This window comes from Oncorhynchus keta, chromosome 11, assembly GCF_023373465.1.
Source record: "Oncorhynchus keta strain PuntledgeMale-10-30-2019 chromosome 11, Oket_V2, whole genome shotgun sequence".
NCBI classification, from domain to species: Eukaryota; Metazoa; Chordata; class Actinopteri; order Salmoniformes; family Salmonidae; genus Oncorhynchus; species Oncorhynchus keta.
In genome coordinates, this window is record NC_068431.1 from 17,175,836 (window position 1) to 17,201,802 (window position 25,967).

The 25,967-nt window shown below is 41.0% G+C and overlaps 1 protein-coding gene across 11 annotated transcripts in view; it reads left to right on the forward strand.

Annotated features, from left to right (window-relative positions):
- Positions 1-3,048: 3,048 nt before the first annotated feature.
- LOC118389837 (phosphatidylinositol-binding clathrin assembly protein-like) overlaps positions 3,049-25,967 on the forward strand; it is a 59,338-nt gene continuing 36,419 nt past the window's right edge. For 3 of the 11 annotated variants that reach the window (XM_035779718.2, XM_052529632.1, XM_052529636.1), the window contains exons 1-3: positions 3,049-3,564; positions 20,686-20,828; positions 25,059-25,134. In XM_035779718.2, coding sequence (XP_035635611.1) covers positions 3,435-3,564; positions 20,686-20,828; positions 25,059-25,134 — 349 coding nt within the window. In that variant the 5' untranslated portion in view covers positions 3,049-3,434. The remainder of the gene's footprint in view (positions 3,565-20,685; positions 20,829-25,058; positions 25,135-25,967) is intronic. The other 8 variants (XM_052529633.1, XM_052529635.1, XM_035779725.2 and 5 more) reach the window with 4 other exon arrangements.

The window sequence follows — 25,967 nt, forward strand, 5'->3', positions numbered from 1 at the left end:
CTGCATGTGTGGTTCCCACCATGAAGCATGGAGGAGGAGGTGTGATGGTGTGGGGGTGCTTTGCTGGTGACACTGTGATTTATTTAGAATTCAAGGTACACTTAACCAACATGGCTACCACAGTATTCTGCAGCGATACACCATCCCATCAGGTTGGCGCTTAGTGGGACTATCATTTGTTTTTCAACAGGACAAGGACCCATCACACATCCAGGCTGTGAAGGGCTATTTTACCAAGGAGAGTGATGGAGTGTTGTATTAGATGGCCTGGCCTCCACAATCACCTGACCTCAACCCAGTTCAGAATGTTTGGGATGAGTTGGACAGCAGAGTGAAGGAAAAACAGCCAACAAGTGCTCAGCATATGTGGGAACTCCTTCGAGACTGTTGGAAAAGCATTCCAGCTGAAACTGGTTGAGAGAATGCCAAGAGTGTACAAAGCTGTCATCAAGGCAAAGGGTGGCTCCTTTGAACAATCTCAAATATAAAATATTTTTTTATTTGTTTAACAGTTTTTTGGTTACCACATATGTGTCATTTCATAGTTTTGATGTCTTCACTACTATGATACAATGTAGAAAATAGTAAAAAATAAAGAAAAACCTTTGAACTTTTGAATGTTACTGTACATTCAAGTAGCTGGATTTTCAGTTAATAAGCTATTTACTGTATCGCAAAAATAACATTGAATTGTGTTCGGTTGTCAATGCAACCAAATTCAACCTTCCCAAGTTCTCTCACGTCACCCCGCTCCTCCGCTCTCTCCACTGGCTTCCAGTTGAAGCTCGCATCCGCTACAAGACCATGGTGCTTGCCTACGGAGCTGTGAGGGGAACGGCACCTCAGTACCTCCAGGCTCTGATCAGGCCCTACACCCAGACAAGGGCACTGCGTTCATCCACCTCTGGCCTGCTCGCCTCCCTACCACTGAGGAATTACAGTTCCCAGCCCAGTCAAAACTGTTCGCTGCTCTGGCCCCCCAATGGTGGAACAAACTCGCTCACGACGCCAGGACAGCGGAGTCAATCACCACCTTCCGGAGACACCTGAAACCCCACCTCTTCAAGGAATACCTAGGATAGGGTAAGTAATCCTCCCCCTGAAAGATTTAGATGCACTATTGTAAAGTGGCTGTTCCACTGGATGTCATAAGGTGAATGCACCAATTTGTAAGTCGCTCTGGATAAGAGCGTCTGCTAAATGACTTAAATGTAATGTAAATGTAAATTTCAACATTTGAAGGATATGTATCTTGTGTGCCACTGACTTGGTCTGCCTTTAATTCCAGTTAGTCTACAAGTTCATAATTGTTATGTTGGATACACGTCTCCAACAAAGAATCAAAGTTAAAGAATGGTCCTATTCTTTAACTTATATTTTAGGTTGAGATGGAGACGTGAATCCAACATATCAATTATTATTTTCTTGAAACTCTATGCCTATACGTATTGTGTATTTTAAATTTAACCCTGGGTTGAATTGAGACAATAGCTGTTGATGACTTTGCAAATGCTATATAGTCCTAAATAGTATAATTGATGATATGACTTATAAAGTATGGTTCCATTTTAATTTGCTCTGTTAAACCTACTCTTTGGAATGAGTTTGATAGGAACAGTGAATATATTTAGTTATTAAGAGATCTATAAAAAATCATTCTCATGATAGCACATTGGTAATAGTCAGTGTCAAATGTTAAAGCTAAGCTAAGCAGGGCTTGGTTAAAACCCTGGATGGGATACCAAATTAATAGCTGTAGATTGCATGTGTCAAAGTCATTCCACGCAAGGCCAAGTGTCTGCAGGTTTTTGCTCCTCCCTTGTATTTGATTGAGTAATTATGTTAACTAATTAGTAAGGAACTCCCCTCATCTGGTTGTCTAGGTCTTGAAAGAAAAAAAGCTACAGACACTAGGGCCTCCGTGGAGTGAGTTTGACACACACCCCTGCTGTAGTTAGATCAACTCTTCAGTAGGAGGTGCTGCCAAGTTCCAAATTCAAGGTTTGTTTATGTTGAAAATGGGTTTCAATGACTACATAATCCTGTGGTTGAAATCCAATGTATTTTCCACATAAATTCCAAGTCACAATACGTTGACAAATTTCCTTGAAACAATGTTGATTCAACCAGTTTGTATCCAGGCTATATTGAAAAGAAGTGGAGGATGCTCAACTAATATGAGTCGAGGTGCAACCAAAAAATGTGATCAGAATTGAAAACGCCCAACACTGGCTTGCCATTAAAAACTCCATGTTTAATTTAAGCAATGTTAAAATATTATTTTTACTTTGCTTAAATTAAACATTGCGTTTCAGGTGAGCGAGAGTTCCGACTTTTCCTTTTCAACAACAAAGATAATGTCATGTTAAAATAAAACTTTAAAAAATCTAAAAGATATTCAATGTGGAAACCATGGATATTAAATGAGAATCAGGGGCAATGCCATGAGAAAATGGAAGGATTATGACAATATGGGGCATGACCATGTTGATTAACTAGAGGCCTACATAAAGATTCAAATAAAAAATATAATAAAAAAGTTATTGCAAAAAACAGTGTCCCTGTGTGAAAAGAATGGAAAGCAAAGTGGCAGGGAAATTATAATGGCTGCAAAACTGTCGCCTGCCCATCCATGTTGGCTCAAGTAGGTGACCGAAACAATCAATCAATTGAAGCTTAAGAGCCACAATGGTGGCCCTGCTGTAAACTCAGCAACACATTTGGGAGGCTCCCATAGAGATAGATAGAGAACACATCTTGGATGGGATGTATTTTAGCGTGGACATTGCCATTGAGTGATTCCACTAGTTTAAAGTAGTCAACTAGGTGGGGATTCCTAGAAGTCGGGCGCCAATTAGCCAATGAAGAAAAGTAAGAAAATGTACTACTTTAAAATGGAGATAGCCTAAAAGGTGCTGCCCATGCTGTCACAGGCATTTCAATGGCACAGATACAAAGAGAAGTCCTCTATCTCTATGAATGCTCCAATTCTATGGGGGAATGAGACCCGCCATTTTCCTGAAAACCTCCAGTCCATTTAAACCCAGCAGGGGGAGGCGAAGTAGAAAAGAGCATAGACTTCTTCAGTGAGAACGAAACGAGAGGGGGCGTCAGTGCGAACAAAGTAATTTTAGGGAGAGGAATGAGATGACATTCGGAAATTGAACGGAAGTAAAACACTCTGGGTTTGTATCTTCGTGGTTTTCCGACGTAGACGATACAACCAAACTTCAATTTCAGCCTCAAATCAAGTCGTGGATGTGGGGTGCATATTTCACCCTGGGATTTAGCTACACGAGAAACGTTCCTGCCGTCAAAATTTCTCTCCTCTCTTTATTTTGTGTCAGGTGGCTGAACTGTGGAAGCTACACAGGACAATATCGATTCCACAGGATTTGAAACATTTGTTCTATACTTTATACAAAAGTACGAAGATGTCTGGGCAAAGCATTACGGATAGGATAACTGCAGCTCAACACAGTGTAACCGGCTCCGCGGTGTCCAAAACTGTGTGCAAGGCGACCACACATGAAATTATGGGACCAAAAAAGAAACATTTAGATTGTAAGTATTAATATGTCGGCGAGTTGCTACATTGTGTGTGTGTGTGTGTGTGTGTGTGTGTGTGTGTGTGTGTAGTCTATTCCTTTGGTATTGAACTGTGGCTGAGGCCTACAAAACCACATGAAAAAAATACTATACTGCATACTATAGTATATAAATATAGTACTATGGTATAAATGTTGTAGTATTACAATATTTATACACTTGTATTTACTGCAGTCTTTAAACATTTTTTTTTGCAGACCTGACTAGTATACTGTAGTGTTTTTGCTTTATTATCTTTGACATCGAAGTGCGGGCTTTTTCCAGTAGGAAACCTACTGAACAAATACTAAATGTGCACCTTTTTCATAACCTGTACTTAGGTAGGACTGGAGTCTGAACGGATCGTTCAGTTTGCTCTTTTCTGTAACCTGTAGGGAACATAATATAATGGTATATACTTGGCATGCAGGTTTCTCATCCATGGGTGGCACAAATTGGGGAATGGGTGGATTAGGCAAATGTAATACTGTGGTATTACTATAATTTAAAAAACGAGTGTTTTTGTGGACAATACTGTAGTATTTACTATAGTATTCGTCACTATACTACAAAATTCTACGAGCACTACATGATCGAGGGGTATACTACAGTGTGGAGGTCAAGGGATACTACAGCTAATTACATAATTCTATAGTAAGTACTATAGTACACTGTAGTATTATTATTATTTTACATGTGGGTAGGCTATAATCAGGCAAACATCAGAAAATAACTGCTTATCTCTGAAACAATGCGAGATTTCATAGCATTGTGTAGGGTAATTGTAGTAAAATGCTATCATCTTTACAATGGAAATTAGCGCTGTGCTTGGCATGCAAATAATGTGATTAACTGGATGATGATCAGGTTGTAGCCTAGACTTTGAACTTCAAGAAATGGTCTGACTTCAAATCCAATTTTATTGATCACATACACATATTTAGCAGATGTTATTGCGGGTGTAGCGAAATGTGTTCCTAGCTCCAACAGTGCAGCAGTATCTATTTTTTTTAAAAACTCTTCACAACAATGCACACATCTAAAAGTAAAAGAATGGAATTAAGAAATATATAAATATTAGATTGACTAAAATACAGTAGAATAGAATACAGTATATTGTACCAGTCAAGTTTGGACACACCTACTCATTCCAGGGTTTCTTGATTTGTACTATTTTCTACATTGTATAATAATAGTGAAGACATCAAAACTATGAAATAACACATGGAATCATGTAGTAAACAAAAAAGTGTTTAACAAATCAAAACCTATTTAAGATTCTTCAAAGTAGCCACCCTTTGCCTTGATGACACCTTGTAGTCTGTGATTGTCTGTAGACCCTGCTGCAAACGTCTCTTGTCTGAGCCGTTGAATTGCGACTCCGCTTTGTCTCTGTGTACTGATGTTTTGCCTGTTTGACTGCAATACTAAGAGAATAACTACAACGTTTGTTTTTGGCCATATTCCCAGTCATCTTGCCATGGTTAAATGCGGTGGTTCGTGCTTTCAGTTTTACGAGAATGCTGCCATCTATCCACGGTTTCTGGTTTGGATAGGTTTTAATAGTCAGAGTGGGTACAACATCTCCTATACACTTCCTGATGAACTCAGTCACCGTATCTGTCTATTCGTCAATGTTCTTCTTAGAGGCTACCCAGAACATATCACTGTCGCAGTATATCAGTATATAGTATGTTACAATCCCTGATGTCTCTGGAAGGAGATCCTCGCCCTGAGCTCGTCTACTTTATTATCCTGAGACTGAACATTAGCGAGTAATATACTCTGAAGCGGTCGATGGTGTGCACTCCTCCTGATACCTCTTCTCCACCGGCGGTATTTTGGAGCACCCTCTGGAATAAGTTCAATTGCCCTGGGGGGTGCGAAAATTGATCCAATTTGGGAAAGTCGCATTCCTGGTCATAATGCCGGAGTTACCGCCACTTTGATATCCAAAAGTTATTTCCGGCTGTATGTAATAAAACAAACCATTTTCTGGGCTAATAATGTAAGAAATAACACAAAAAAAAACAAAATACTGGAAAGTTGCTTAGGTGCTAGAAGCAGAGCTGCCTTATCTGTCGGTGCCATCTTAGACCTATGAATGATAACCATTATTCTACCAAGAATGATGGTTATTAAAGTGCGATTTATGCATTGATTTAATAAAATAAATTGCTTAACTGCTCCGTGATTTGTTTATGCAATCTTCTATTGAGATGTCTACCTATTTATTGTCTTTCAATAGCGACTGTACATGCCTACAGGCAATTTACCGTCCAGTGAGTGTCCCTACGTGATCTTATGCTTAGCATATGTAGATGTTTTCTCCCCTCAGCGTTTTTGGCTGACTCGGTTCTTCACAGGCATTCAATGGGGAACTTCAAGAGAAACAACTTTTAGTGTCGTTGTCTGCAAGATGGTCTGACGACGGATGTTAAAGACACCCTCTGCACTTCCTGACATTTTACCATGGTTGATTCACAGTTTTCCTTCTCCATTCCTTCTCTGTGTTTGGTTACTCCTGTTCAATGGGTTTTATTTCTGCGCTGACCTCAGTGCCCTAGCATCAGTGCTGATGCTGTTCGACTGCAGGCATCACCACATCAGGCTGTTCACACCCCGCTGCTTACCCCCATACAATGTTTTGGTGGGGAGAGATGGTGACACCAATTTCCTGTTGGGCACTATTTTTAGCATTGGTTCCAGAATAAGAAATGCCACGTGTGGTGTTTGTTGGGGGGTCTTGAAGGGCATGTATGAAACTCTGAGTGAGTGGAGAGGCCATACCTCACTGACTCCTGTGCATAGAAGGCTTCTTGATTGGCTTCTCCTTCATGAGAAGGCTGCAAGAGAGGACCTCTTTTGTAGTCTGGGGCTTGCAGGAGCAGAGCAGGAATGTGACAAAGGTTATAGGTATTTCAGGAGGGCTGGTAGCACTTGTGTTGGAGTTTCCTCTCAGACTGAAATAGCAGTGTCGTGTCTAGCTCCCCTCCTGTCTGATTTGTACCCAAGATTTGGCTCCCTCTTAGCTCCTTTGATTTGGGTTGGGTTTCCGGCCAGTGTGCACATTCTTTAGCTCAGGCCTGTTAAAGAAACTCCACCAAATAATTTGTTACCAGAGAGAAAGAAAATAGGGAAAGGTCAAAAAATGGTATTTTCCCCGGCTATGAGCCTGTTTTGAACACAGGTCTGCTTTGGTGAGAAATGAGCTCAGAGATGACTGCTCCTGACATTTTAAAAATATAGACAAGCTACCACTTTAGATTACAGTTTGTTGTAATCAGTGTAACTTATCCACTCAATATTGATGTATCTATTTATAGAGAGAGGAAAAAGACTGCACTTTTATTGCATGTTAGACCATAAATTGTTTTTATGTAAACCCATTTGTCAGTCCCAAAGTGCAAGGTTCAATCGCAAGTGTAGCCTATTTGATGCTTTAGGGACTTTTCAGCCACTGTAAATGGGAAGTTTATTTTATTGTGTCATTTGACTTGACTTGTTTGGCATCCCAAAACAGGATGTGTGATCATAATGAGGTAATGAAACTATGGTTCCCAACTTCCCACATCACCTGACACCTGGTGACATTTTGGTGAACAATAAAGTTAAAAGAATACCTGTGTATTTATGCCAAGTTCTTTATCATTCGGCAAACACGATGAAAGTTAAACTTTGTTTATTTCCAGAAGGAATTTACTTTGAGATGCAGTATTCTGAAATATTTATTTCTTATTTGACCGCAAGCATAAAACTTGAGACCATAATCCACACACTCTAAACCAAAATGAACTGGAGGAAGTAGATCCCGCAGCCTGAAGTGATGGTAATCAAACTCATAGTACCTCAGTGGTCCTAATGATCTGGACACACAGCTATAATCAGTTAACTACTTTTGGGGAGGAAACCTCATCACTGGCTTTCCTATAGTTTCCTTTTATGACAATGCAAATACAGGTCTCAGTTATATTGTTGCTACCGTACTGAAACAGAATACTGGGTGTATTAGTCAGACTGAAACTAGGAAGTGTTAGTTTACCTGATAGTCTTATTTTGAAATGTAGGCCTACAATATCTGTATTGTTTTGTACAAGCCTTACTTGTTTTGATTCCTGAACCTATTTTGACAATATGTTAGTTATGAGTGGTTTCAGTTGAATTCAACCACCTCCTACTCAAGGCCTGGAGTGGTTTCAATGCCCCTTTAAAAAAAAACATTATTAAGGGCAGAGAGAACCCTTGGTTTACTAAGCATCTTACAAACATCATAAGGGAGCGAAATGCTATGTAGGCTAAAGCAAGAGGGACTGGTTTGGCAGATGATTGAATGGCTTTTAAACGTCTTCGAAATATGGGTGTGGCTATGATCCGCAAATTGAAAGCGGACCACTACCTGAAATCTACTTCACATAATTTTAAAGAATCCATCTACATTTTGGCAAGTAGTGAAGGGGTTGGAGTGCAAAAAAGATACACAGCTTCCCCCCCAAAATTTGGTAGACACACAGATTGTAACTGAGAGAACCTCTATTCTGAAAGCCTTGAATCAGCATCTTTTAGATGCAGGCAGTTTATTTGAAAAGGTCAAAAGTATAATTCAGCCCCCTATGAATTTACCTGACACCCCTGTACAGTCCTTTACCAGGTTCTCCTTTTCATCCTTCTCTGTTTCAGAAGTGTGTAAAGCCCTGAAAGAAATTGATGTAAAAAAATCCCCTGGCCCTGCTGAACTAGACCACTACTTCCTACACCTAGCTGCAGACATCATTGCTCCCCCTTAACATGTATTTTTAACCTCACACTTGATGTAAAGGAAATCCCTAAGTTATTGAAATCTGCTTTTGTACTGCCTCTCCTGAAATGGGGAGTTCCTTCGCTACTTGACAACTATCGACCTATATCAAACTTGTCTGTACTGTCAAAGGTACTGGAGTCCTTAGTTCGTATGCGGCTAAAGGCCTACTTCCAAGAAAACAACATCTTAAATGGAATGCAATCAGGTTTTAGGTCTGGCCACAGCAGTTTCAGCAATATTGAAGGTTTTAAATGGCATCCACTGTGCTGTTGATAAGAAGTTACATTGTGTGTCTGTCTATTGATTTGTCAAAGGTTTTTGACACCGTGGACCATGCTGTGTCAGTGCAGAGGTTAAAATGTTGTGGAATTACTGGTCATGTTTTAGATAGGTAATTTATAAACCAATAAAATCGTACACAATGTGTAATGGCGGATGGTTGTAAATGAGTCCATAGTGGTGTGCTCAGGTGTTCCGCAAGGTTCTGTTTTGGGCCCACTGTTCATTTTGTATATCAACAACATTGGGGATCTTATTGAAACAGCGGATGTTCATTTTTATGCAGATGATACTGTTCTTAATTCAAGTGGTAGTAGTTTATCTTTCGCTTTTGAAAATGCCCGAAGAGCATTTAACATCATACAACAGAATCTGTATGATTTAAAGCTGGTTCTAAATTCAGGTAAAACATAATGCGTGGTATTTTCAAATGCCAGGCATGTTAATAATCATGTCATTGCTACATTGACTGGACATACTATAGAGCAAGTTAAAGTGTACAAATATTTGGGTGTGTGGGTTGATGATAAGCTGAGCTTCACTGTGCATGTAGAGAACTTGAGAAGGAAGCTTAAGCTGAAAATAGGTTTTTATTACCGGCATAAGGTAATATTTTGAGGCCAGGAAGGAGCTTGTACGATGTACATTACTGGCGGTTTTATATTTTAGTGATGTTATATACAGTGCCTTGCGAAAGTATTCGGCCCCCTTGAACTTTGCGACCTTTTGCCACATTTCAGGCTTCAAACATAAAGATATAAAACTGTATTTTTTTGTGAAGTATCAACAACAAGTGGGACACAGTCATGAAGTGGAACAACATTTATTGGATATTTTAAACTTTTTTAACATATCAAAAACTGAAAAATTGGGCGTGCAAAATTATTCAGCCCCTTTACTTTCAGTGCAGCAAACTCTCTCCAGAAGTTCAGTGAGGATCTCTGAATGATCCAATGTTGACCTAAATGACTAATGATGATAAATACAGTCCACCTGTGTGTAATCAAGTCTCCGTATAAATGCACCTGCACTGTGAGTCAGAGGTCCGTTAAAAGCGCAGAGAGCATCATGAAGAACAAGGAACACACCAGGCAGGTCCGAGATACTGTTGTGAAGAAGTTTAAAGCTGGATTTGGATACAAAAAGATTTCCCAAGCTTTAAACATCCCAAGGAGCACTGTGCAATCGATACTATTGAAATGGAAGGAGTATCAGACCACTGCAAATCTACCAAGACCTGGCCATCCCTCTAAACGTTCAGCTAATATAAGGAGAAGACTGATCCGAGATGCAGCCAAGAAGCCCATGATCACTCTGGATGAACTGCAGAGATCTACAGCTGAGGTGGGAGACTCCGTCCATAGGACAACAATCAGTCGTATATTGCACAAATCTGGCCTTTATGGAAGAGCGGCAAGAAGAAAGCCATTTCTTAAAGATATCCATAGAAAGTGTCGTTTAAAGTTTGCCACAAGCCACCTGGGAGACACACCAAACATGTGGAAGAAGGTGCTCTGGTCAGATGAAACCAAAATTTAACTTTTTGGCAACAATGCAAAATGTTATGTTTGGTGTAAAAGCATCAACCTGAACACACCATCCCCACTGTCAAACATGGTGGTGGCAGCATCATGGTTTGGGCCTGCTTTTCTTCAGCAGGGACAGGGAAGATGGTTAAAATTGATGGGAAGATTGATGGAGCCAAATACAGGACCATTCTGGAAGAGAACCTGATGGAGTCAGCAAAAGACCTGAGACTGGGACGGAGATTTGTCTTCCAACAAGACAATGATCCAAAACATAAAGCAATATCTACAATGGAATGGTTCAAAAATAAACATATCCAGGTGTTAGAATGGCCAAGTCAAAGTCCAGACCTGAATCCAATCGAGAATCTGTGGAAAGAACTGAAAACTGCTGTTCACAAATGCTCTCCATCCAACCTCACTGAGCTCGAGCTGTTTTGCAAGGAGGAATGGGAAAAAATTTCAGTCTCTCGATGTGCAAAACTGATAGAGACATACCCCAAGCGACTTACAGCTGTAATCGCAGCAAAAGGTGGCGCTACAAAGTATTAACTTAAGGGGGCCGAATACTTTCGCAAAGCACTGTATATATGCAGGCCTCAACCACTACCCTGAGAGCACTTGATTCAGTATATCATGCAGCCCTCAGGATCATTACAAATCAGAAACGTCTAACACATCATTGTGATCTCTACAGCGCTGTTGGCTGGTCGTCATTCACCTTGCGTAGGCTTAAACACTGGTATACACTGATTTATAAGGCCATATTGGGTAAAATGCCATTTTATTTATGTTATTTTTTTTGTCAGGTCGGTAAATAAATATCAATTACGATTCCATTCTCATTTGCTTCTAACAGTACCAAAAATTAGAACAGGTCATGGTAGTAATAGTTTTAGTTACTTAGCTCCGTGGTCCTGGATTTTTCTCCTGAACATTTTAAAATTCGATGATCTAGTTTTGTTTGTGGAGTTTAAACACTTGATCGATGCATATATCATAGAAGAGTGTAAATGTTTTTAGGCCAGCTGTTTTTAGTCAACACCTTCATGCTTTTAATGTAAAATGTTTTAGTTGTACTGTATGTGAGTTTTATAGTTTTGTTTAATGTTGTGTTAGTGTATGTATGTTTTGTCTGAAACGTTGTTCCCCCTGCTGCTATTGGACCAGGTCTCTCTTGGAAAGAGATGTTATCTCAATGAGAAAAACCTGTATAAATAAAGATAAAATAAATAAAAATGTGATTATTAACAAAATAGGCAAAAGGTAATTTTAGTACAATGTTAAGTTGTGAGGACTTCTCCTCTCTGCATGTGGTAATACTGAGCAAACATGTTCTATTGGATCCAAGCTTGTTCTGGAAGCTCAATTCATGAGTCAACACTTCAACATGATGCGCCCTACAATCAGCAGAGAGTAAAGGGCATGATCCACGTAGGTTTCAAACCACTGCAGTGTTTGGAGAGGAACCTTCTAAATCTCTTTAGTTTTCCAGAGCTCTTTTCTTGTTTGCCATCAGGATTTGAAATGGAGACAACTATATTCAATCAAACTGGTGACCATGTTTCTGTGATAATAAAGTGAGAAATAATATTCTCCTTGCTGAGCAGGTTTGAATTATGTGCATTTGAGTTTTATCATTTGCATGTTGAGCAAGCCTACATGAAACCAAAAGGTGATTGATAAAAGTGATCCACAAGGATAATTGTTACAGCTGGGATTGGTTGAATTGGGCCCTCTCTTTTAGCTGTGGTAATGATAAGTGTAAACGTCCACGTTCATGTGCCATGAAGACGCCATTTTGTTTTTTTCATAGATAGTGTGTATGAATTCAACTCTGAACCACTGAATGTTAAACCTGCTCTTCTTTGCTTGTTTTTTCTCTTTCTTATCATTTGTATATTGCACAATGTGGCACATTAGTGGGCCTTGTTTTTAGATCCCATTAGGTTGCCTAAGCCTACAGCTTGAATGATTTCAAAGTAAAATAATGAAATGATACTGCTATTTCTTTGAGGCTTATATTCAGTAGGTTGTATGCCAATCTATCAACTCACCTGTATTGCCTACATGAAGTTATGAAATAAGGCCTCACACCCAAGGCCTGCAAGCTCATTGACATGTAATGATACACGTGTGAATGTTCTTTCTCATCATCACCTGTGGTTTTGTGTTTAACCTGGTTCACTCATAAATAGGAACTAGCAAAAAAATGACTTTGGGTTAAAAGCTTTTTCTGGATGGGTTAGTTATGGTAATTTGAATCAATTCTAGTTATAAAATCCACATTTGAGAACAATTTCAGCAGTGTGCACAATCTTCCTTGGTGCAATTTAGCTAACTAGGCAAGTCAGTTAAGAACACATTCTTATTTTCAATGACGGCCTAGAAACGGTGGGTTAACTGCCTTGTTCAGGGGCAGAATGACAGATTTTTACCTTGTCAGCTCGGGAATCAATCTTGCAACCTTACAGTTAACTAGTCCAACGCTCCAACCACCTGCCTCTCATTGCACTCCACGAGGAGCCTGCCTGTTACGCGAATGCAGTAGGCCAAGGTAAGTTGCTAGCTAGCATTAAACTTATCTTATAAAACAATCAATCATAATCACTAGTTAAACTACATATGGTTGATGATATTACTAGTTTATCTAGCGTGTCCTGCGTTGCATATAATCGATGCGGTGCGTATTCCCGAAAAAGTACTGTCCTTGCTCCAATGTGTACCTAACCATAAACATCAATGCCTTTCTTAAAATCAATACACAGAAGTATATATTTTTAAACCTGAATATTTAGCTAAAAGAAATCCAGGCTAGCAGGCAATATTAACCAGGTGAAATTGTGCCACTTCTCTTGCGTTCATTGCACGCAGAGTCAGGGTATATGCAACAGTTTGGGCCCCCTAATTTGCCAGAATTTTACGTAATTATGACATGACATTGAAGGTTGTGCAATGTAACAGGAATATTTAGACTTATGGATGGCCACCAGTTAGATAAAATTCGGAACGGTTCCGTATTTCACTGAAAGAATAAACGTCTTGTTTTCGAGACGATAGTTTCCGGATTCGACCATATTAATGACCTAAGGCTCGTATTTCTGTGTGTTATTATGTTATAAGTTTATGATTTGATAGAGAAGTCTGACAGCGGTGGTAGGCAGCAGCAGGCTCGTAAGCATTCATTCAAACAGCACTTTCGTGCGTTTTGCCAGCAGCTCTTTGCTGTGCTTCAAGCATTGTGCTGTGCTGTTTATGACTTCAAGCCCATCAACTCCCGAGATTAGGCTGGTGTAACCGATGTGAAATGGCTAGCTAGTTAGCGGGGTGTGCGCTAATAGCGTTTCAAACATCACTCGCTCTGAGACTTGGGAGTGGTTGTTCCCCTTGCTCTGCATGGGTAACGCTGCTTCGAGGGTGGCTGTTGCCGATGTGTTCCTTGTTCGAGCCCAGGTAGGGGAGAGTTTAGTGACGGAAGCTATACTGTTACACTGGCAATACTAAAGTACCTATAAGAACATCCACTAGTCCAAGGTATATGAAATACAAATGGTTTAGAGAGAAATAGTCCTATAATTCCTATAATAACTACAACCTAAAACTTCTTACCTGGGAATATTGAATTCTCATGTATTACCATTCTTCATATTTTCAAGCATGGTGGTGGCTGCATGTTATGGGTATGCTTGTCAATGGCAAGGACAAGGGAATTTTTCAGGATAAAAATAAATGGAAAGGAGCTAAGCACAGGCAAGATCCTAGAGGAAATCCTGGTTCAGTCTACATTCCAACAGATACAGGGAGAAGAATTCACCTTTCAGCAGGACAATAGCCTAAAACACTAGGCCAAATATACACTTTAGTTGCTTACCAAGACGACATTCAATGTTCCTGAGTGGCCTAGTTACAGTTTTGATTTAAATCTGCTTGAAAATCTATGGCAAGACTTAAATGGTTGTCTAGCAACAACCAACTTGACAGAGATTGAAGAATAAAAAAAAAAAATTAAATTGGCAAATATTGTACAATCCAGGTGTGCAAAGCTCTTCGAGACTTACACAGAAAGACACAGCTGTAATTCTAACATGTGACTCATGGGTGTGAATACTTATGTAAATTATATCTTTCTGTATTTCATTATCAATACATTTGCAAAAAAAATAATAATAATGTTTTCACTGTCATTATGGGGTATTGTGTGTAGATGGGTGAGAAAGAAAACATTTAATACATTTTGAATTCAGGCTGTAACAAAATGTGGAATAAGTCAAGGGGTAGGAATACTTTGAAGGCACTGTAGCGTACAGCTTTGAATGAAGGCTCTGCCTCCTCCTGCAAATCTAGATAAAGCAGAACAGTAACACCAGTAACAGTTGGAGTCAATTCAGTTCATTTATTTTCAGAGGATTTTTCCCATTTTAGAATTTATTTAAATTCATTTTTTAAATTCTAAAGGGAACAGTTCCAGATGAATACAATTAGGTTAGTTCATTATTTTATCTAGCAGTGGACAGATGAGGAAGCAATTGTAAATGTCATTTCTTGTCAACAATCTACACAAAATACTCTGTCAAAGTGGGGGGGAAAAAAATAGAATTCTTAACAAAAATTGTCGCATAAGTATTCAGCCCCATGGTTTAGTTCAGGAGTAACATTTGGCTTAACAAATCCCTCTGTGTGAAGTAGTAGGGGTTGACATTTTTGAATGACTAACACTTCCTCTGTCCCCCATACAACATCTCTAAAGCTGCATAAAGAAGGGCAGTGGTTGGTAGATGGGTAACAATAACAAATCAGACATTGCATACATCTTTAAGCATGGTCAAGTTAATAATTATGCTGTGGATTATGTATTAAACCACCCAGTCACAAAGATACAGTTGTCCTTCTGAACTGAGCTGCAGGACAGGAATGAAACTGCTCAGGGATGTCACCATGAGGCCATTGGTGATTTTAAAACAGCTACAGAGTTCAATGGCTGTGATGGGAGAAAACAGAGGCTGGATCAACAACATTGTAGTGACTCTACAATAATGACCCTAAAATGGCAGAGTGAAAAGAACACAACTTTAGACAGACTGCCCACTTCACTTCACTTCATTGCAGACGAGTGGCTGCTGATGTTTATCTATGAAAGGTCAATTCTAGCTCTGAATAGTGGCACTGGAGCTTTTTGAGGCTAGAGAATAATGGTTGGATGGTAGTGCCCGGTTTGCAGCCTTTGAATCGTGATATTGATTCTGAAAGGCTTTTTGAGAGTTACAGTGGGCTCTATTCAGTTCAGTGGTGTGTCAGCACTCTTTGATGGACAGTCATTCGATGCCACTGCGGTCACATGCGTTCCATGGGGGGGGCAGGGTGAACCTGTGGGCAGAGCCTCTCATGCACAAAGACTGCAGACATGTGTTAGTGTGTCCTCTGGCCTGACTCGCATGACCCACCAACATGCTGCTGCCTCAGTGGTTACAGTGGACCCATGTGCTCTACATTTTAGCTACATCAGGGAGAGACTCAGCTTGTCATGCACCCTTGTTTACTTCATTGATCAACTTCAGTCACTAATTAAATAAAGGTGTAAAAAAAAATACAGATTTCCGATTGTTATGAAAACTTGAAATCGGCCCTAATTAATCTGCCATTCCGATTTAATCGGTCGACCTCTATACTGGGCCATAGACACTACCCTCTTTAGCGTTTAGCAGTTGGATGCCAAGCAGTTGCCATACCTGGCGGTGATGCAACCAGTTAGGATGCTCTCGATGGTGCAGCTTTAGAACTTTTTGAGGATCTGAGGACCCATGCCAAATCTTTTGAGCCTCCTCCTGAGGGAGAGGTTGTTGTCCTGACACCACACTACCAGGTCTCTGACCTCCCTATAGGTCGTCTCATCATTGTCGGTGATCAGGCCTTCCACTGTTGTGTCATCAGCAAACTTAATGATGGTGTTGGAGTCGTGCTTGGCCACGTAGTCGTGGGTGAACAGGAAGTACAGGAGGGGACTGAGCAAGCACCCCTGAGGGGCCCCCGTGATGATGTGTTGTTGCCCACCCTTAGGCTGCCCCATGGTGGTGTCAGGAAGTCCAGGATCCAGTTGCAGAGGGTCTGTGTTTAGTCCCAGGGTCTTTAGCTTAGTGATGAGTTTTGAGGGCACTATGGTGTTGAACGCTGAGCTGTAGTCATTGAACAGCATTCTCATGTCGGTGTTCTTTTTGGAATTGTTTTGATTAATTAATGCTACCCAATATTTCCAAACTTGAATTCTCATAATCTGTTAAACCATTTTGTTATGCTGAGCCTATCGGAACTGTTTGCCAAAGCCATCAATGTGTTCCTTGCATGTTTTGGGCCTTGAAATCTGGTGTGTTTATTAAGAAGGAACTCTCAAAGTAATGCGAGCTACGGAAATGCTTCGACCATTGCATTCCGATCGTTGCTCCAGAGTTCATGTTTAGTTCATTTGAATGCTTTTAGTTCATGTCAGCTGCACTGGCCATGTCATCACTAGTAGCCTGTAATGGCTATAAAATGCCCTAATGTACGTTAAGGGAACGTTAGCATTGGTCCACAAAACACAGGAAAATTAAGTGAATACCACACCACCCAACATTTTTCACATTTACATTTTAGTCATTTAGCAGATGCTCGTATGGAATAAATGTGCGTAGACTCGATGACAGACGGTTGAGAAAATGATGGTGGGAAAAAAGTTTTCAACAGGAAGTCCAGGTCAACTACCGCCTGAGCATTACATAGCACTTAGTGTCATCAAACTCATTCTGGACTCATGACTTACATGTATTAATGGTAAAGTGTATTATAATTCTTAATAAATTGATAACAAATACATTCTAAACAGTAGCTTATGAATGTGACCTAGCTTTTATTTTATAGGAAGGTTTAGCTTTTTTTCACTTTCTTTCCCATGTGTGATTATGACTTGCCATGTGGTTACAGTTGCTGATGCAAGCTTTTCTTTTGCGGACATCTCCCCAAAATAACTTGGTTGTTCATCACTGGAATCCTTTGTCATGGTTTTCATTTTTTTACTTTCCACACAACCCTCCCAAACCACAAAGTATTCAAAATCCAGCGTTGTCTGATTCCCACCAGTTTGCTCTTAGCACTCACTTCCTTTTCATGCTTTGGATTTGAGTCCTTTACAATTTCAGCTGACATCAGACAGATTGTTTAACCTTGGTTGGGTAACTAAAATAAAGGACAGATAACCAACCATGCTATTTTGGGTAGAGAGACTGCTCTCACAAGGAGACCCTATATCTCTGTTGCATAAGATTTGTGATGTATGTAGGCCTACATGATTGCAGTGCTTACTGTACACATAGACAATCTCTGATTTCAGCGTGACATCTTGTGAGTTTAACAGAATCTGACGTGTTACTGAGAATACATGGGTCAGATGAAAGAACATGCAAATTGGGCTTGGTTTTCTTAATAGAGTGAAACTAAGGTAATGTTCTGGACTTGGCTCTGTATGGCTCTCCTTTTGAGCCAAGATGTCAGGCACTCTGCCTAATTCAATTCCTGTCAAGCTAGTTTTCGTCCACTTCCCCTGCTGCACTTACAGCAACGTTGTATCTAGATGTCAGTAAGCAGAGCAACGAGAGATGACGGTGTGCCATTATTCAATACTCCGTTTCTGTCAGCTGTATCCGTCTACCACAAGGTGCTATGCTTAGGTTGACAAATGTCTTATGGATTTTGAAGGCATTCAATACTCCCTGTGAGTAGATCAGTTTCCTCTCTACTACCCTTGGGGATGTGCCAGTCCGATATAGAAGGATTTTCTGAAGGTTTACCCTGGTGAAGTGTTTTTATTGCATTATCTAGGGATAAAGTATTCTTATATGAAGAGGCGTGATATACATTCAACTATGTTCAGTATCCCTTTCATTTTAGATGGCACCTCTAGGTCTAGGTGTTTGAGCACAAACCTCTTCTCTTTAGGCTTCTATGGCGGCATCTATTTGACTGCTTTTTGCCTGTATAATGTGCTTGTGAAGCTGGGATTCATTTCAATTCAGTATCCTCTCATGAAGTGAAAATCATCCTGCTGCTGAGTCGAACTTTTTTGCTTTCAAACTGAAATTAAAGAACAAAGGTGAGTAGAATTACATTTATAATCCCGCCCTTTTCACAAGCCACAGCGAGCAGGTAACTTTGTTTAATTCTCAGAAATTTGCTTAGACTTACATATAAATATATAGGTCAACAAACATGGCAGCACTTTAGGTAACAGTGAAATACAGGCTAGTTATTACTCACTACTTTCTGATGAATAAATTCCACATGTAGTTTGATCTGTTGAAAATAATTAGTTTCTACAACAAAGAATTTTACTCAAATATTTATTGCAGTCATTTGCCAAGTAACGATTTGGCAAGTGATTGTTTTAAATATTGTATTGCATGAACAGCTCCCTACAGTTATTTGAAGTCACATTGGTTGCTTGATTACAGTGTATCTATATGAGGGTCTCGAAATGGGTTTTACACATTAAGAAGGATGGTACTTGTATAATAAGAATTTTGCACATTCAATGCACCTAGATAGAGTGTGTGTGTGAGGGGGACGAGGTCAAATCTTGACATCAGTGATCTTCAGGTTTGAAAGTCAAAGCTCTAGACAGAGGCCCGAGTTCCCGACTTGGAATTCCGAGTTGGATGACCGTTTAAAAAATATTTTTCCCAGTCTGAGCTCTTTTTGTTTTTTTCAGTAGTTGTCTTGAATGCACGGAAGTCTGAGATTTCCGAGTTCCCAGTTTTGAACGCGGTGTGTGTCAATGTCCAACGCCCTGTTAAAGGGAGAAGACTCCAAACAGGTTATAACACCATTTGGTTCTTATGCATCACTTTGATGGGACTTGTTGATGCATGTGTCCCTCCCTGCATCACCACCAGTCATTTCTGTCAGACCTGAAAGGCCTTTTGTTATCACATGGGCATCCTTTTGTGGATGTCAGAATAGCTTCTGCAGTCAGTAAAGGTGCTCTGTAGACCACCCAGGTTGCACTAACAGGCAATGGCAACAGTCAGCGCTTCAGAGGAACAAGTAGAACAGTTGAATCATCATAGGATGGCAATGCTAAAGTGCCTATAAGAATATCCAATAGTCAAAGGTTTATGAAATTCAAATGGTATAGAGAGAAATAGTCGACGCATCATAATAACTACAACCTAAAACTTCTTAACTGGGAATATTGAAGAACTGGGAATATTAAACCACCAGATTTCATATGTTCTGAGCAAGAAACTTAAATGTTAACTTAAATGCTTTTTTTACATGGCACATATTGCACTTTTACTTTCTTCAACACTGTATTATTGCATTATTTAAACCAAATTGAACACGCTTCATTAATTATTTGAGACTAAATATATTTGATTTATGTGTTATATTAAGTTAAAATGGTTCATTGTTCATTTCAGTGTTATTGTCCCCGAAAGCATTCCACAGGGATGCTGGACCATGCTGACCTCAATGCTTCCCACAGTTGTGTCAAGTTGGCTGGCTGGATGTCCTTTGGGTGGTGGACCATTCTTGATACACTCTGGAAACTGAGTGTGAAAAACCCAGTGTCAAGAACCCTGCAGTTCTTGACACAAGCTTGTGCGCCTGTCACCAACTACCATTCCCTGTTCAAAGGCACTTACATCTTTTGTCTTGCCCATTCACCCTCGGATTGTGTATGTGTGCCATTCATTGTCTCCTCCCCTTCGTCTACACTGATTGAAATGGATTTAACAAGTGACATGAATAAGGGGGTCATAGCTTTCACCTGGTCAGTTTGTCATGGAAAGAGCAGGTGTTCTTAATGTTTTGTATACTCGGTGTATATTAGATTCCGGACTCTGTCATTGTTCGTTATGATATTTATTTATTTGTACTTTTTGGATTATGTGTGTATTGCTAGGTATTATTACTGCACTATTGGAGCTAGAAACAAGAATTTCGCTGCATCTGCAAATCTGTACACTTTGATTTGATCTCCTTTTGAGGTGTGTGTGTGTGTGTCCGACCTTGTGAGATCTGGCATGAGAGCACATTCTCATGGCACTGATGGAAAGGTGCCAGAAGGCATCAGCTTTCACTACAGGCCAGATGGCATGGGGGCCCTGCCAAAGTCCAAAATAATGCCCAGAATGCATGTACTATCCTCAGACAGACGTTTGTGACCATAGCTGCAAAATATATACCCTGGGTGTAACCTATCCTATCCTGGGCTGTGCTAAGGGCTTTGTGCTCTCTCGAACCCGGTCGGTCAATATGACGAAAGCCTGTATCAGGAAGTTTTGTCATTTTCTCACATCAACAGCTTGATTCTGTGGAACTGGTTGTTCAAAACATCTGCCTATGCTCACACAGTCACACTTCCTCTTGCTCTAAGGCAGACTGTCTGTCTGTGTCTCAATCACTTAAAATAATATGCCTATAGGACCCTACATTAACCACCATTTCCCCCACTCTCTCCCCCAGACTTGATCCACTGCACCAATGAGATGAACGTGAACATCCCCCAGCTGGCAGACACCTTGTTTGAAAGGACTGCCAGCACCAGCTGGGTGGTGGTCTTCAAGTCTCTCACCGCCACACACCACCTCATGGTCTACGGCAACGAGGTGAGCAAAACCTGTCTGCAACTCCACGGAGTAGGGTGAAACTGCTTCTAGACGCTGACCTTGGGCCAGTTTTGCATTTTCTCCACTCATGGTGAAGGTTAGTTTTGGGAGAGGAAGCTGATTCTTCTAGATCTGTACATGGGGAAACTTCACCCTGGAGCTCTGCAACTCCACACTCCCAGCTGAGCTACATATTATATAATGAATCTGACTCCCAGGTGATCAGAGAGGCATGTCATCCAAGACACGGACTCCTAACTCAAATCAACCTCCATCCCTCCCTTCATACTGTAATGGTACCAATGGCAGCCCAATTCTGATCTGTTGGCACTTGTAGTCCCAGTCGTGGGGAAAACCACCTGTGGTTACCTAGGTTTTTCCCATAAGGCTCACAGCAAAAACTTGACCTTTTTCAAACACGGTTTCTTGTTGTTTGCTTGTTTTTGTAAATTACAGAATTGCGTGTAAGAAAAGTACATGTCTACAAATGTATTTTTAACATTACCAGCTCCCGAACCTTCTCACTACTTAGAAAAACATTGTATTGATATGACAGCTTCTTCCTTTGAACAAGAGTGAATGAAAAAATAGCCTGTGTCCACATACATTTTTGATTTTTTTTTAAAATCAGACCTGAGCTTAACTTCAAATTCTTTTTCAAAGAGATGTAGATGTCTACATTGTCTGAGGAGATGGTAGACTTCTTTGAAGTCACTATGTCCCCTGCCGTGGAGATCACCCTCTCTCTAGGAACTGAAGTGCCAGGCACAGCCAGGTAGCGTCTTGCCATCATGGCAATGTGAGGGTATTTACACTCGTTGTATTTCCACCATGCCAGTGGATCACCATCCACTGGAATGCTGCTTGCTGCCTTTTAGGATGCCACCTCCTCTTTAATGGTGTTGGCAAACGTCTTGCCTGTCCTTGCTCACAAAGGTCTCCCCGAAAAGCTCCTTCTTGGCCAAATTATTTTGTGGAGGAGATGCCTCTGAGTCTGCTCCTGTCGTCTCTGTGGCTTGATTCTGCAGAAAAAACGACTTGATCTATTAAACTAACTAATTATTTATTTTCATATTTCATAGAACTATAATTGTTGCAATAACATGTAATAAAATCTATTATTTTTCCAAATCAAAAATATATTCTAATAGCAATAGCATAGACTAAGATTAGACTGCACTATATTTATTATTTAAGTAATATTTAAGTCATTTTTTTTTACCTCTTCAGTGGCCACAGCCTCAGTGGTGACATCACTTTATGTCCTCCGGTGTAGGGCAGGGTCTAGGTTAAGACGGGGACTTGAACCTTGGATCAAGTGCAGGTGCTCTATGAGGGTAGTCCTGTTCATTAGGGGGGTATCTGGGGTTCAGGTCCTCTCTAATGGCAGCCTTGACATCTCTAGTTGGGTGGTCCTTCTGTAGCTCAGTTGGTAGAGCATGGCGCTTGTAACGCCAGGGTAGTGGGTTCGATTCCCGGGACCACCCATATGTAGAATGTATGCACACATGACTGTAAGTCGCTTTGGATAAAAGCGTCTGCTAAATGGCATATATATATAAATGGCATATATATCTAGTGATGGTGCTGTCTTCCTCACTTGGGGCCATGGATTGTAGAGTTCTTGTTTTCAGAGGTAGGATCATGGACACAGACGGTGCAGATTCAGTGCTCAATAAGGTTGTAACTGTTTTGAGGGGTTTGAGCACCTGGAGAATCTCCTCTGCCAGTTTCATGTCATCATCAGATAAGGTGACGATGTCTTTATATTTTTTCAGGGTCTTGTCTGTCAGTGCAGAGTATACAGCTTCCTGCTGCTCAAGATAGCGCTCCAACATGTCATAAGTGGAGATCCACCTTGTTGTAACATTGTGTATGAGCTTGTGGGTCGGTAGCTGTAACATTTCTTGCTTGGTCTTAAGCACACGAGCGGCTGTTGTGCTTCGGTTGGAAAAAGGAAACCACCTTCCTGATCCTCCCAAGGAGGCAGTCTGGTTCACTGAGATTTGGAATTTTTTTATTAGGATCCCCATTAGCTGTTGTAAAAGCAGCAGCTACTCTTTCTGGGGTCCACATGAAACAATACAGAACATCATTAGACAAGAACAGAACAACATACATTCCCCTTTGGGATGCTAAATTGATCACATGTGCAAAGAAAGCTATCTGTGACCCCAGTCCAGCTTCTATCACTGCATTTACTTGTTTTTTGGCATTATCTGTGGTGATTGGGATATTGCTATTGGGCCTCTCTAGCTTCCACTCTGCTACTGCTCCTAGCAGTACCTGCATCCCATTTGTGCCTGTGTGACTCATAGGGGCGTGTCTGTAGCACTGGACTTCGCATCTCCCACTCCTCTGTGGTGTAGTGAGCAGTCAGTCACGTAGCTTTCTGTTACCCTGGAGGTCTACTCCTCTGTGGTGTAGTGAGCAGTCACAGTCACGTAGCTTTCCGTTACCCTAGAGGTCTACTCCTCTGTGGTGTAGTGAGCAGTCACAAACATGTAGCTTTCTGTTACCTTGGAGGTCCACTCCTCTGTGGTGTAGTGAGCAGTCACAGTCACGTAGCTTTCTGTTACCCTAGAGGTCCACTCCTCTGTGGTGTAGTGAGCAGTCACAGTCACGTAGCTTTCTGTTACCCTGGAGGTCCACTCCTCTGTGGTGTAGTGGGCAGTCACAAACATGTAGCTTTCTGTTACCCTGGAGGTCCACTCCTCTGTGGTGTAGTGAGCAGTCACAAACATGTAGCTTTCTGTTACCCTGGAGGTCTACTCCTCTGTGGTGTAGTGAGCAGTCACAGTCACGTAGCTTTCTGTTACCCTGGAGGTCCACTCCTCTGTGGTGTAGTGAGCAGTCACAAACATGTAGCTTTCTGTTACCCTGGAGGTCCACTCCTCTGTGGTGTAGTGAGCAGTCAGTCACGTAGCTTTCTGTTACCCTGGAGGTCTACTCCTCTGTGGTGTAGTGAGCAGTCACAAACATGTAGCTTTCTGTTACCCTGGAGGTCCACTCCTCTGTGGTGTAGTGAACAGTCACAGTCACGTAGCTTTCTGTTACCCTGGAGGTCTACTCCTCTGTGGTGTAGTGAGCAGTCACAGTCACAAATCAATCCCAGAACAACAGCAAAGGACCTTGTGAAGATGTTGGAGGAAACGGGTACAAAAGTACCTATATCCACAGTACAACGAGTCCTATATCGTCTAAACCTGAAAGGCCGCTCAGCAAGAAAGAATCCACTGCTCCAAAACCGCCATAAAGCCAGAATACGGTTTTCAACTGCACATGGGGACAAAGATTGTAATTTTTTGAGAAATGTCCTCTGGTCTGATGAAACAAAAATAGAACTGTTTGGCCATAATGACCATCGTTATGTTTGGAGGAAAAAGGGGGATTCTTGCAAGCCAAAGAACACCATCCCAACCATGAAGCACGGGGGTGGCAGCATCATGTTGTCGGGGTGCTTTGCTGCAGGAGGGACTGGTGCACTTCACAAAATAGAAGGCATCAAGAGGAAGGGAAAATTATGTAGATATATTGAAGCAACATTTCAAGACATCAGTCAGGAAGTTGAAGCTTGGTCGCAAATGGGTCTTCCAAATGGACAATGACCCCAAGCATACTTCCAAAGTTGTGGCAAAATGGCTTAAGGACAACAAAGTCAAGGTATTGGAGTGGCCATCACAAAGCCCTGACCTCAATCCCATAGAAAATGTGTGGACAGAACTGAAAAAGCATGTGTGAGCAAGGAGGCCTACAAACCCTACTCAGTTACACCAGCTCTGTCAGGAGGAATGGGCCAAAATTCACCCAACTTATTGTGTGAAGCTTGTGGAAGGCTACCTGTCATGTTTGACCCAAGTTAAACAATTTAAAGGCAATGCTACCAAATACTAATTGAGTGTATGTAAATTTCTGACCCACCTGGATTGTGATGAAAGAAATAAAAGCTGGAATAAATCACACACACTCCTATTATTATGACATTTTATATTCTTAAAATAAAGTGGTGATCTTAACTGACCTAAGACAGGGAATTTTACTAGGATCAAAGTTCAGGAATTGTGAAACTGAGTTTAAATGTATTTGGCTAAGGTGTATGTAAATCTTCCAACTTCAACTGTATGTAACATTGCTATGCATTTTCAATTGCTGTTGGTGAATGCAATTATTGGCAATTTAGGAGTTCCTTTTGTATTGCAGAAAGTTTTTACACATGTTTCTGTGTTGCAGAGATTCATACAGTACCTGGCTTCAAGGAATACACTTTTTAACCTCAGTAACTTTTTGGACAAAAGTGGCCTACAAGGTGAGTGAAGTCAGCTCTACAGCACTCTGCATCACAGGTTCAGTATCGTCTTCACTGGAGCATTTGAGCTCATACAGTATCTTAAGGTCTATTCTCTCAGGTCAATCAACAGGGCTGCGTTCAGCAGGGAACAATGTCACTGAACATTCAGATTGGAATGCTTCTTCTAGAAAATACATTTGAAATTGAATAAGGAATCACGTCATGCCACGTTCTTTCAAAATCGAACCCAGAAGCAGACCAGGACAAGGAGAGTAGGAAGGTGAGTATTTATTTACAAGTGAATGTGAATGGGTAGATATATCCAGGTGGCATAGCGGGCAGCGGTGGTGAGTTGATGGGAGTAAATAGGTGGATCCAATGGGGTAGCGGAATTCTCCGACGACCAGTCGGGAATGGGGTAAATGATCCGGGTGAGTAACTGAAGACAAAACAAACGGAGGTAAGTGTAAGGCAAGCAATACGTAAAAAACAACAAAACAAATTCTATCCAACTTGAGGCTGATACTATGGCACAACATACTGTTCATGGCTAACGATCCGGCAGGGAATGGATGTCAGGTCCGGGCTTATGAAGAGGAGAGATTATGATCAGGACCAGGTGTGCAGATAGCTGATGGGATACAGGTGCGGGTAATCAGAACTCCCAACTGGCTACATTGCCCGACAACCAGACAGAGTGCGTTCCAGGACGCCGGAAAAAACACTCCAGGACAGAACACAGGCAAAAAACAGACTCAGGAAACGGGATTCTTGACAGTACCCCCCCCCCCTCCGACGAACGCCACCGGGCGGACTACCCGGAGCGCCAGGGTGGAGGCGGTAAAAGTCAC